This window comes from Ursus maritimus, unplaced genomic scaffold (genome assembly GCF_017311325.1).
Source record: "Ursus maritimus isolate PB19 unplaced genomic scaffold, ASM1731132v1 scaffold_1, whole genome shotgun sequence".
Taxonomy (NCBI): Eukaryota; Metazoa; Chordata; class Mammalia; order Carnivora; family Ursidae; genus Ursus; species Ursus maritimus.
In genome coordinates this window covers 105,442,957-105,455,426 of record NW_024423343.1, presented here as the reverse complement: position 1 = coordinate 105,455,426, position 12,470 = coordinate 105,442,957, and the positions used below count along the sequence as shown (strand labels likewise).

Here is a 12,470-nt window from a genome sequence, read left to right as displayed (position 1 = left end):
AAAATGAAGGCCTCCGCGTCCCGTCCCTTCCCACAGAAAGAAAACTAAACTGCTCTCCCGGCTGCTCAGAAAGAAGAACAGGTACCAGCGCCGAGTGCTGCCTTGTGGGGGTGTCTAAGGCCAGCACCCCGGCCGGCCGGCCCCTGTGCATGCACCTAGCGCCCTGCTCTCAGGGTGCCACTAACCCCTAACCTGTCTTCCCGTGTGTGGTGCTGCAGACAGGGCCGCTGGTGGGAGGGGCCGGCAGGGCTGCGGGGCTGCTCTGTGGCCTGTGTGTTGTGGGGGCAGAGGGCTCGGGGCTGTGGGGGGGGGGAAGGAGGGGGACAGATGGCCTGAGCTCAGCTGAGTGTGTTCCTCTCTGGACCACAGCGTGTCCGCCTGGCTGTGGCCCAGACCAGGAGGTTAACAGGGAGAATGTAGCCAGAAAGGAGGCCTGGCGAGGCTCGGGGGAAGGGCTCTGGTAGCACAGTGGTGGTTTTTAAAAATTGTGTGTGTGTGTATACTGTATTTCTGTATATGCTTTAAAGAGGCAAATACATTCCCCTGAAACCCAAAGTCAGTAGAGATGTGGAGGGACCACGATCTCACAGGCCTGTCGCCTGTCCTATCATCTAACCCCCCCCCCGCCCCCTGGGGGATGTGGTCGCTAGCTTCTTTGTAGCCTTCCAGAGCTGCCCTTTCTGACACTCGTGAGCACTTGAAATGTGGCCGGTGTGACTGAACAGCTCAACTTTTAATTCCACTTATTTTAATATGAATTGGAACAGCCGCCTGTGGCCAGCGGCTAGTCTTCGTCCACGCCATTCTAGAGTTTCCTGATGCAAGAACAAATGCACATTTTTATCTTCCACCCCCTCACACCCAAGTGGCTGCTTTACGCACACCATTTGCCCTCGTTCTCTATTCTGCACGGAACCATATGGCTGGGAGACCTCCCCCCTCGCCAGCAGCCACTCTGCCTGTGGCCTCTAGTGGACTTCTTTTGTCGTCCCCTAAAGGGCCTGTGGGAGCAAAGGTGTGGAGACGGTGACGGCGGTGTGGGTGGGGAGTGTGGACCATGGGGGTGGGGCAGGGGTTGGCGTCCTGGTGTGAGCGGGTGGACAGGCAGGGAGGCTTGCTGAGGCATCTGGGGGCTGGCTGAGGAGGGGGGCCCAGCCTGGGCACAGGGGCTGGTGTGTGACGTGTGGGATGAGACTCATTTGCCTCTAGGATGTTTGGCTTTCTTGTGCGGTGGAGCTGGGCTCCCTGGTAGAGCCTGGCAGCAGCCTGTGGGGTGGCTTCCCTGGGGATCCAAGACCTCCAGCTTGGAGTTCTGCCTGGGGCTGACGCTGTCTCCAAGGCAGGCCCTGTGCCCACGCCCCGTCATTTCCCCGATTCTGAGACATGTGCACGTGCATTTCTCACATGCGAGCACGGGGACATACACTCGTGCACACATGGCCATCACATTTTCACAGCACATCTGTGTGGACACACACACCCTCTCCTTTTCACACGTTGATGGACACACACTCATACACACATGGACACACATTTTCACACAGAGATTCCTGGGGCAAACATCCCATCCCACGTTCACCTATGGATTCGTACATTCCCTCTTGTAAGGGGCGACGTTCCTCCATCGGGCTTCCTCTCTGGTCTTACCTCCACAGTGACAACGCCCCTGCAAAAGGGAACAAGAGCCCTTCGCCTCCGCCAGATGGCTCCCCTGCTGCCACCCCAGAGATCAGAGTCAACCACGAGCCTGAGCCGCCTAGCTCGGCCACAGCCGGGGCCTCCCTCCCCAAGTCCCCATCTCAGGTAGGCACCATGTCCCCTCCCCGCCCTCTGCTTCCTCCTGCATTACCCGTGTCCCCTTCCTTCCCAGTCTTCCATCCCCAATACCGGCCTGGGTTCCCCTCAGCAACCCTGCCTTCTCTTGGGGGCACCTGTGACTGTGTCTCTCCCTCTACCCTCCACAGAACCCTCTCCGTCCCTTTCTCCCTAGCCCTTGGGGCTGTTGACTTCCTCCCTCTTCCTTTCCTTTTGGTACAGACTCTGGGGCCCTCAGCCCCAGGGCATCCAGATCTGCGAAGGTGGCTGCTTTCCTTCCCCCTCCCCTTCTCTCTTGGCATGGGGCCATGCAGGACCTTTACAGGGTCAGCAAGAGCCTGGTCCCCACCCCCACCGGTTTCTCTAGCTTTCTGCCACGTCCCCAGGAGCTGGCCTGCGGCTCTGTTTGAGCTGTTAGCTTTCCCCAGCTATCCATTCCTGGCAGCAGCCCTCTTGGTGGTGGGCCACCGCCTGTCCTGCGGCTGATTAGGGTAACGATGTTAAGAGTGTGACAAGAGCCCACACTTGAATAGCACTTGTTCTGGGCCCGACACCATGCCAGCACTTTCTACATTTTCATACATTAGATCCTCACAACCACTCTGTGAGGCCCACCCCAGCCCAACATCTGAGGAAACCCAGGCTTAGGGGGTTTCCTGACCTGCTTGAGGCCCCCAGGTGGGCAGATGTGTGGCCATCCTGCCCGACCCTCAGCAGGGCACTGGCTCCGGCGCTGCACTGGCCTCCACAGGTGGCAGGCGAGCCAGAGTTCCTTCGGCGTGAGGTGCGGGCAGGGTCCCGGGAGGACGGAGAGCCCAGGCTGGGAAGGAGGCTGTTTCTCAGCTATGGTTTCTCTCCAGTGTCTCACCCAGCTGGCGGTCAGCCCAGACCTCCTCCAGCAGCCCCTGGGCAGCCGGCATGTTCTCCCTTTTTTCTCCTCTTTTCTGTCCTCTCCCTGTCTTTCTCTTTTCACTTCCTCCCCTTCCCATCCCCTCCCCTCATCCTCTCTCTCTGCACAGCGTTTCTGGACCTTCTGCCTCAGTCTCCCTCTGGGGGTGGTCCTGTGGTCCTGCGGTCCTGGTGTCTGTGCCTTGGGCAGCAGTGCTTCCTCTTGCTTCATCTTCTTTGCCTGGATGGGGCCACGGCCTGTGGTGTGACTAACCGTGGCTTCGTTTCTGTCTGTCTGTCTACCCTGTCCCGCCCCCCACGCTCCGCTGTGCCTCCCTGTGCGGCCCCTCACCCGCCGACCCACAGCTCCGGAAAGGGCCACCAGTCCCTCCGCCTCCCAAACACACCCCGTCCAAGGAGGTCAAGCAGGAGCAGATCCTCAGCCTGTTTGATGACACGTTTGTCCCTGAGATCAGCGTGACCACCCCCTCCCAGGTCAGCCGCGGCCACCGCGGCCCAGCTCTCTCTTGCTCTCTCGGGGTGTGCATGGCCTTCTTCCTTCATCCCATGCCCTGCGCCTCTGCCTCGAGAGCCAGAATCTGGCCCTAGAGGTTGGCCCAGAGCCTCCCCCTTGCTCATTCATCCATCCCTCCATTCATTCTCCCTCATCCATCTCTAAGCATGTACTGTGGCCAGATGCAGGGACACGTGTGGGTGGTTCTAGTGGAGCGGGTCAGCTCAGTAGTGGTCTCATACCTCCACTGATGCAATGGCCGAAGGGGAGAGTGGGAAGTGGGGGAGGACTTGGGCCAGTCAGGGAAGGCTTCCTAGAGCAGGTGACATTTTCCAGGCGGCTGTAAGCTGATGCATTGCTTTAGCCAGAGATAGCAGCATATGTATAGACCAGGAAGGGTAAGACCTGGGCTCAGGAATTTCTGGGAGTTCAGTGTCTCTGCAGAGTGCTGCAGTGAGGCAGTAAGAGGAAGCAGTAGGAGCATAATTGGGAAGACCCTGGAATGTCTGGCCAAGGCATCTAGACTTTAGCCCCCAGAGCTACTGCCTGGCTTTGGAGGTGGGACAGTGCTTGGGTCACAGAGCAGGGCTGCTGCTCGTCAGTGCCCCAAGAAGGTAGGTCATGCTTGTCCACAGATGGGCAGAAGGAGGGCTGAGCAGGAAGGTCACTGTGGTGGCATGGGAGTGGGCTACAGCTTGCAGAGACCACACTGTGCTCACCCCTCTGATCCTCGTCTCCAGGCCTTGCTTCCAGGGCGCTTCCCAGTAGGGGCCTCACTTGCGCTGCAGGCCCCCGTGCTCTGGAGCACTGCCAGAGAGTTGCTCTGCCCAGGGCCTCTGGGCTCTGCTCCCTGAATGCTCCTTCCCCAATCTCAGAGGCCTGGAGGGGAGGGGCAGGGCCAGAGGGTATAAATGTGGAGCGAGAGGCAGTTGGGAACTGAGGACAGTGGTCTCTGCTAAGAGGGGCCTGGGGCGAGTGGGCCTCAAGCCCCAACAGGAGGACCGTAAGTTAGAACTAGGAACTTCCAATATAGGGTGGCTAGTGGGCAGGTGGGTTACCCCCTGGCTCAGGGCCCTGGGAGGCAGGGGAGCTCCTGTCTGTAGAAGATGGCCAAGGCTGGTCCAGGAGGACCTGAGTGGTGAGGAAACTGGGCAGCATGACATTTGGGATGGCATGCTGCTAGAATGCTAGCCAGCTGGAGTATGTCTCCATGCTGGCGGCGCACACGAGGGAGACAGGGTGACGCAGAGCGCTAGTGAACACTGAGTAGGGATTGGTGCCAGCCACTTATCTACGCGACCTTGTTGGGTTTTCAACTACGCTCCGGGAGGGGGTTGTTGCCCCCATTTAACAGGTGAGGAACCCGCGGGGCCTGCCCTGCAGCTAGACTGTCTGCACCTAGTGTGTCGGCCTCTCCGTGCTCACACTCGCTGCATGCCTTCCTTGCTACCCCGTCTGCCCACTTCCAGGGAGCCGGGTCTCTGCCCCAAGGGTGGGAAGCGTACACCATGGGAGCTGTTGCCCAGGGCTGGGGTGGGCTGTCCGTGATGCTGTGCTAACAGGGCTGCTTTGCAGGGCTCAGGTGAGTAGCCTGCGTCCCTGCACCGAAGGACAGTTCTGATCCTGCATGGTGGGGTGGCTGGCCTGCTGGGAGGCAGGGCGGGAGGGCGTGGTCTGCCCTTTGGCCTGGTGACCCTGTCCCCTTGGAGCATGAGAAGGCAGCAGTCTGGGCTTGATGGACTTCTGACAAAGGGCTGGTGGTGGGGCTGCCTGGGGGAGGGAAATGCTGCTGCCAGCTGGTGGCAGGGCACCTAAAAGCCATGCCCTCATGGTGTCTTGAGCACTCACTTCCTCACTTAGACAGGGCAGGGTTATGGGGACAGAGCTGTGACCTACCCCCCCGCCCTGTCCCTGGCTCATTAGACAGGGACCAACCTAAGGAAAGTTAGTGGCTGGGGGTGAGCCTAGGGCAGCGGCTTGGGGATCGGGACCCATGTCCAAGAAGTGAGACCACATGGCCCGGGCTCTGAGGGCTGTGGCTTGGCCCAGAGTGGATGCCTTGTCCTCCGAGCTGTGGGATAGCTGGCATCTTGTATTCTCAGATATGGGAATCTTGGGTCTCTCCTGATAGGCCGCAGCTCAGCTGTAAAGGCCTTTCTGGGAAGACTGTCTCCCCAGGACCCAAGCCTTGGGTCCTTCCTGATGGAAGACCTCAGGGGGACACAGGTGGAGAGGGTGCTCCTGGCAGCACTGGGCGCCATCAAGAGCAAGTAAACATGGGAACCTGGGCTGGCCTGGGCTGCTGGGGCTATGGCCCTCCTAGCATCTCGTGAAGTAGGGCAGGAGGACCCAGGGCCAAACCAGGGCCCTTTTCTCTCAGGCATAGTGTTCCCTGGCCCCAAAGGGAAACCCTGTGTAGGAGCTGGAGGTGCCACTGAGCAGGCCCCACCTCCTCAGAGGGCAGCGTGTCCTCTGAGCGCTGGTGCTGACCCAGCCCATCCTCCCCAAGGCAGCTCTCTCTCACTTGTCTGGCCCAGCTTGCCATGGGGCTGGCTTCTCACAGGGAACACAGTCTTTGGGGGCCATGCCTGTTACAAGCATATTCTGGGGCTGCACTCGGGCCACTGAATGGGAATCTCTGGGGGTGGCTGGGGGTAGGACCGGCAGTGTGAGCACAGGTACCCCCAGTGTTGGGGAGCCCACACTTAAGATTGGGCTCCTAGGCAGTGTGTGCTGGCTCAGCCCTGTCCTCACTCTGTGGGGCTGGCTGGTGTGTGGGTGTCACCACAGGTGACCTGTCCGTCTGGGCAGCGAGGGGAGGCCAGTGCCTGTCCTAGGGGCCCTCTCAGTTAGAGGGCGTGTGTGTGGTCTTATCCAGCCTGGGTGGTGGACTGTGAAGCTTCTTTGGGGGGAGGGCGGGGGGAGGGCTGGGAGAACCCGTGGGTGCGGGGAGCAGAGAGGAGAAACAGGCACTGGTAGACCGTCTCAGCTTGCAGAACAGGGACAGACGGCAGAGTTGGGCCTGATGTTGGGCTGGTGGGTCATTGCCCCAAGTGGGTCTGTTGCTGGTGTCTGAGGTGGGTGGCGGGTGTTGTCTCTGTGCGTGGAGCTTATGCCAGGGTTGTGCAGGGGCAGTCTCCTGTGTGTGTGAGGCAGACGTGTCTGTGAGCGTGTGTGCCTCCTGTGTGCACGCCGTGGGATGCTCGAGCCTGTGACTAACTGCCTTCCTCCTCTGCTACTGCTGCCAAGTTTGAGGCCCCGGGGCCTTTCTCGGAGCAGGCCAGTCTGCTGGACCTGGACTTTGACCCCCTCCCGCCTGTGGCCAGCCCTGTGAAGGCACCCACGCCCTCTGGTCAGGTTGGTCTGAGTCCACCAGCACCTGTGGGCCCATGGGTCTCTGAGGCACTGGGTCCTGGGCTCATGTCAGGCCATGTGTGCCCATCTGAGCCAGGCCCTTGGGGTCCTGGGGTCAACAGGCTCTCCTCCCACTCACTGCCCTTCCCCTGGCCCCAGCTCTTGTCACCTCCTCCAGCCCTGAACATGAGGAGGGGAAGAGCAGACACAGGTCAGAAAGAGGACTGTCAGGAGGAGGGTCAGCTAAACACTCACTTGGTAACTTATGGCCCCTGTCAACATCTTGCCCCTCTCCTGGCAACAGCCCCATGTCTGGGCACTCCGTGGCTTGGGGTCTCAGCCCCTTGGCAGGTATCCAGGACTTGGCCCTCTGGAGACCTCAGAGCTTGGCTCCATGCTGCCCTGTGCCTGCTGGACTCTAGGGACCTGGGGTGGGGGTCACTGGGGACTGCTTGCCCACCCCCATCACTAACCTCTGTACTAACTCTGTCCTTCTCCCTCTCTGCTGCGCTTAGTCAATTCCGTGGGACCTCTGGGAGGTAAGCCGTGTTTGCTCTGTGCCCACCCCCGGGGGGAGCTGCTCCTCCGTGTGTGCCTGGCCCATCCTGCCTGGTCCTGCACCTAGCCTGTTCACAGGTGCGTGCACATGCACGCACGGGCCGGTGCTCATGTGCACAGGGAGCTGGCCGTCACTGCTTGTCTCCAGCTGTCCCACTGCTTTCCGTCCGTGGAGAAACTGCCCCTCAGCCAGGCCCTATGGGGAAGGGGCTCCTCAGTTAAGCCAGAGAAGAGGGTCTTCTGTGGTTCGGCTCCGTAGTCAGGGTCTGTGAGTGGTCACCTGGGATGGATGTGCTGTCCTTGTGCTGGTCTGAGGCCTGCGAGGGGGGCCGTGGGGTGGAGGGTCTTTGTCCTTGAGGAGTTTTCTGTCTGTGGGGGTGCTACAGGGCAGTGGCATCAGGGAGCTGTTGGGACAGGGAGACAGGGAGATGCAGGAGAAGCAGGGCGAGGCCAGGTGTCCTTCTGTGAGCAGGCCTGCTGGGCAGGTGTCCTTGTCACTGGGTGGCTCGGGCACGAGGCTCAGGGAGGGCATGGGACTTCATCAACAACCACAGTGCAGCTTCCGCGGCAGCAGGAGAGCTGGTGTGGAAGTGCTGCTGGCACACTCTCCCGCGAGCTCAAAGGCTCCAGATACCCTTACTCTGAAGGAGGCCAAAGAAAGCCTGGTGCGGGCAGCCGTCGTGATGAGAGGATTTTGGTGGGTGCTGAGCTGTGTGCGGTTCATTTGCACCTGCTCATCCCCTTGGCAGTGCTAGGAGCAAGGACGTGGGAGTGGTTTTCCCTTTACGGGTTCCATGTCTGTCCCCCACTGGGCCACGCTGCCTGCTGCAGGTACCCAGTCTCCCTTCTGCCAACACTGGGCTGCTCACAACTCTCTTTTCTTGTCTCATGCCCTTGCCCAACACCCTCTCCTTCCTGGTCTCCCACCCCTCCCGCCCTGTTCTCCCTGGTGGCCCGTCACTAGCCCACAGAGAGTCCAGCTGGCAGCCTGCCTTCCAGGGAGCCCAGCGCTGCCGAGGGCACCTTTGCTGTGGCCTGGCCCAGCCAGACGGCCGAGCCGGGGCCTGCCCAAGTAAGTGTCCACCTGCCAGCCCCCACCTGTCCCCAGTCTCTGGGGGTGTAGCAGCGAGGAAGAGCCCGGAGGAGGGGGCACAGGATGGACAAGGCTGCTGTGGGCCTGAGGGTGAGGCCAGGGCCATGAGCCAAGAGGCCCATTCCTGCTTACTGTAATTCAGGCCAGACGGGTCCTTCTCCTCCTCGCCAACTCCAGCCTCCCAGCTCAGGCATCTCGCAGAGGGAGGGAGGACCGGTCAGAGCATCTACTGATTTATGGCAGGCACTTTCCAGAATTTTCTCATTTAATTTTCACCCTAACCTAGACATTTCCTCCTTTTACAGATGAGGAAGTGGGGGCTAGGAAGCTTGAGTGATTGCTCCCAGAGCTCGGAAGTGGCTGAGTGTGAGTGTTGGCCCAGGTCAGCCTGACTGAGGCTGGGCAGTGTCCACTCTGCCTTGGCCAGGCCCCCGCCATGGTGCCCAGCACGGTGCTGCCCTGCCCCCTCCTCGGGGAGCAGGTGTCCAGGGCCAGGCAAGGGCTGTTTGGCCTGCCCTGAGTTGTTTGGGCTGGGACAGGTGCTTGCTGCTCTCCCTGAGCGTGGGGGTCTACTGGCTTAGCCACCAGGCCAGGCAGGTGGGAAGAAGCTGAGGCTTGGCCAGGTCTTGGGCATAGAGGGCAGGGCCTGTGAGGGAGGGTCTTGGTGGCATCCAGGGGCTTGTGCAGCACGTCACTTGGCATCTCTGTGCTGCCAGCACCTTCTCCAGCTGCTTCTCCAGCTGCTTCCCATGGCAGGGACCTGGCCTTTCCTCCAGGGGCTCCCTGTACCACACAGAGGCACTAGTGAGCCACTTGGGGTGCTACCCTCCATGGCCCCTTTCCCTGTCCTGGTTACAGCATCTGTCCTGTGTCTGACCCCATGCCGGAATTTATGTTGCAGCCGGCGGAGGCCTCGGAGGTGGCGGGTGGGACCCAACCTGCGGCTGGAGCCCAGGAGCCCGGGGAGACAGCAGCAAGTGAAGCGGCCTCCGTAAGACGACAGGGACCAAGGCCCTGTCTTTTCTTTCCTGCTGTCCACCTGCCCTCCCGCTCGTGGCTCCCCAGTCCCGTGTCCTGCCTGTGCTCCTTGCTCTGTGCTGGTCCAGGTCACAGTTCCTGTCGAGGAACCCGGAGGCAGACCAGTCTGGCATCAGTCACAGAGACCCTCCCCTTCCCTTGCCCCTGTGGCCCCTGCCCTCCCGGGACCAGCTCCCCGCCCATACTGACTGTGCTTCCTCCCCCAGAGCTCTCTCCCTGCGGTGGTGGTAGAGACCTTCTCAGCAACTGTGAATGGCACCGTGGAGGGTGGCAGTGGGGCGGGACGCTTGGACCTGCCCCCAGGGTTCATGTTCAAGGTAAGCCCTGGCTTGCTGACCCCACAGCCTCTGCTGCCATTTGACCCGACAGTGCCCTTTTACAGATGAGGACAATGAGCTGGGAGGCTATGTGGGTTTGCCCAAAGTCCCCCTGCCTCCACTACCCCTGCTACCCAGTCGGCGAGGTGGCGTCTTGAGCCCTGGTCCTGCTGCTTTCACGTGCTCCTGGTCACCATGTTTCCAGGGTACACTGAAGCCACCACAAGGCCTGGTGCACTGTGCTAGGTTGCAGGTGGGACCAAAGGGCTCGGAGGAAGGGGTGTTGAGCTCTCCCCCAACCGCTGCAGGTGCAGGCCCAGCACGACTACGTGGCCACTGACACGGATGAGCTGCAGCTTAAGGCTGGTGATGTGGTGCTGGTGATCCCCTTCCAGAACCCCGAGGAGCAGGTGAGGGCTCCGGCCGGCGGTGGTGGGAGTGGCCAGCAGGGGGCAGCAGACACCCACCACTGCAGACCTACAGGCCTGGCCCGCCGCTGCTACCCCTCCTCCTCCTCTTTCCTTTTCTCTTCTCCCCTCACTCATTTTCCCCTCCCTTCGCCTCTCCCCCATCTCTCTCCCTTCCCTTTGGCCCCTTCTCCCGTGCTATCACATTTCCCTGGGTCTCTCTCCCCATCTCCGCGTCCCCTTTGTCCATTTCCTGGGACTGTCCCCTTTCCAAATTCTTCCTGTTTCCTCCTTTCCTTGGCTCTGACTTTCTCTCAGTTTTTCGCATCTAAGTGTCTTTCTCCCGTTCTCCCTTCCCTGCCCCTTAAGGTCTCCTTCCCCTCCTAGGACAGGATCCCCGGCCACCTCTCCGTGAGCCCTCCTGCCCAGCAGTGAGCTGGTGAGGTGCCTGCTCGGCAGCCTCATGTTGGGCTGCCTCCTCCAGGCTGGCCTTGCCCCCTGCCCACAGGGACAATGTGTGGCTTCCTGCAGGACCCCCGAACAGCCCCAGCTGTGTCCGCAGCTGTTTCCCAGGCCAGATACCTCCCAGACCTTTCCTCTGCTGTGGCTTCTCCTTATTAGTCAATCTCAGAGTAAGCTCCCAGTGGAGTCTGGGGGCTGGCACAGAGCGGAGACTGCCTTCCTAAGTTCCGACAGGCTGCTTGGTTCAGGGCGCTTTGGCTTTTCAGCAGGAGCCTCACTGTGGGTGTTGAGTGAGCTGGGACTTGAGGGCAGCAGGTACTGACTGAGGCCACAAGGGCTGGGAGGTTCAAGTAACAAGGATTTCCTGGTCCCAGTGCTAACTCTGCCAGTTCCACTCAACCCCCGGGTCTCCACTCATGTCCTCCTTGGGCCAGCCCTGGACCAGGTGGGATTTTAAGAAGCAGAATCCTGGCCCCTGGCCCATGGTGGGAGTCACGTAGGTGGGTGGACATAGGTCAGAGAGGACATACATAGGCTCTGTGACAGGCAGGCAATGGCAGAACAAAGATCTAGGGAGATGCCAGGCTTAGCAGGTCAGTGATGGCCTCCACCATGGGCAGGGATGTGTGGTCCCTGCAGGCCCAGGGGTCAGAGTCTGGGGCTAGGGACCTTGTCAGGGCTTGGGTAGGTAGGCCCTGTGAGGGGTCAGTATGAAAGCAAAGGCCAGGTTTGAGGTGGAGGTCTTGATGGGGTGGCCTTGAGTCACTTGAGAAACTTGAAACAGAAATTTCTGGTATTGTTTGTAGAAGTCTGGAAGGATAGCTGATGTGCTCTGTAGGCACCAGACGGTGGGAAGTTCCTTGGCCTGGGATTGAGGGCGTTTAGACACATTCAGACCAGTGCAGCAGTTAGACTGCCTTTCTAGAGAGAGGAGGACTTGCCCAAATGCCAGAGTTAAATCACCTGCTGAAGGGCAGATGGCTCCTAGCTTGGGCAGGTTTGGGTCTGGGGTAGCGGGGAATGCTGCCTGGAGGAGGCATTCTTTCAGGTGGCTGTGATAGGCTGGAGGAAATGGTCAAGAGGAAGGAGGGGACATCCTCCCAGCAAATCTCAAGGGAGACCCATGCCCTCAGGATTTGAGTGCCCTCTGTCCCCATCCCTGTGTGACCTGGGTGCTCTGCTTCACTCTCAGGATGAAGGCTGGCTCATGGGTGTGAAGGAGAGTGACTGGAACCAGCACAAGGAGCTGGAGAAATGCCGGGGCGTCTTTCCCGAGAACTTCACCGAGCGGGTTCAGTGAGGGCAGCGGCCGGTGCAGCTCTCTGGGCGTGTGAAGAACACCTTTTCCCGAAAAATGTGTGGTTTTTTTTTTTTTTTTTTGATTTTGTTTTTAAACTTTTGAAAAGCAAAGGGAGAGGAGAAACCTAAGCCAAGAGGTGTTCTCCCAAAGATTAGGTTGTTTTCCAAAGAGCCTGTTTTCGGCAAGTCCAGTGGAATCACCAGTGTTCCTGAAGCTGCTGTGTCCCCTAGTTAGGTTCCTTGCCCCCGCCCCCCCCACCCCTGCGCCCGCTGTGTGCCTGGCCGCAGGGGGGGTGCTGGGGGCTGCTGAGCCGCCACACTTGCCTGAAGCTTTGGCAGAGCAGCCTGGGCAAGGGTCCTCTTTTTCCTGACAGCTGCTGTGGGTGGGGTCAGGTCTCTCCGGAGACCTCAAGGCCCAGACATCAGCCTGGCCTGGCCTTGCCCCGCAGACCATCCGTGTGCTGTTTGAAAATAAATCTTAGTGTTCCAGACAAAATGAAACAAACTGACAAAAACACTCAGAAAACCTGTGTTCATTTATTTGTCCTCACTCCATTTCTGTCTGCAGTGTGATGAAACCGTGATTATCGGTGGCTTTTCTACGGAGACAGTCGTCCCCCCCCCCCCGCCCAACCCTCTGCCAGGGCAAGTGCTGCTGATCAAGGGGCTTCATTCTTGCAGTTCCCCCACCAGCTGCGGTGTGCTCACCACCTCCTTTTGAGTTC

The 12,470-nt window shown here is 60.0% G+C and overlaps 1 protein-coding gene across 22 annotated transcripts in view; it reads left to right on the top strand.

Annotated features, from left to right (window-relative positions):
• The window catches only part of BIN1 (bridging integrator 1), a 55,417-nt gene extending 43,155 nt beyond the window's left edge, over positions 1–12,262 (top strand). For 4 of the 22 annotated variants that reach the window (XM_040619141.1, XM_040619145.1, XM_008686077.2 and 1 more), the window contains exons 10-17: positions 37–81; positions 1,656–1,803; positions 3,070–3,198; positions 8,094–8,201; positions 9,124–9,213; positions 9,467–9,577; positions 9,886–9,987; positions 11,639–12,262. In XM_040619141.1, the coding sequence (XP_040475075.1) occupies positions 37–81; positions 1,656–1,803; positions 3,070–3,198; positions 8,094–8,201; positions 9,124–9,213; positions 9,467–9,577; positions 9,886–9,987; positions 11,639–11,746 (841 nt within the window). In that variant the 3' untranslated portion in view covers positions 11,747–12,262. The remainder of the gene's footprint in view (positions 1–36; positions 82–1,655; positions 1,804–3,069; positions 3,199–8,093; positions 8,202–9,123; positions 9,214–9,466; positions 9,578–9,885; positions 9,988–11,638) is intronic. The other 18 variants (XM_040619179.1, XM_040619184.1, XM_040619154.1 and 15 more) reach the window with 10 other exon arrangements.
• The last annotated feature ends 208 nt before the right edge of the window (positions 12,263–12,470 follow it).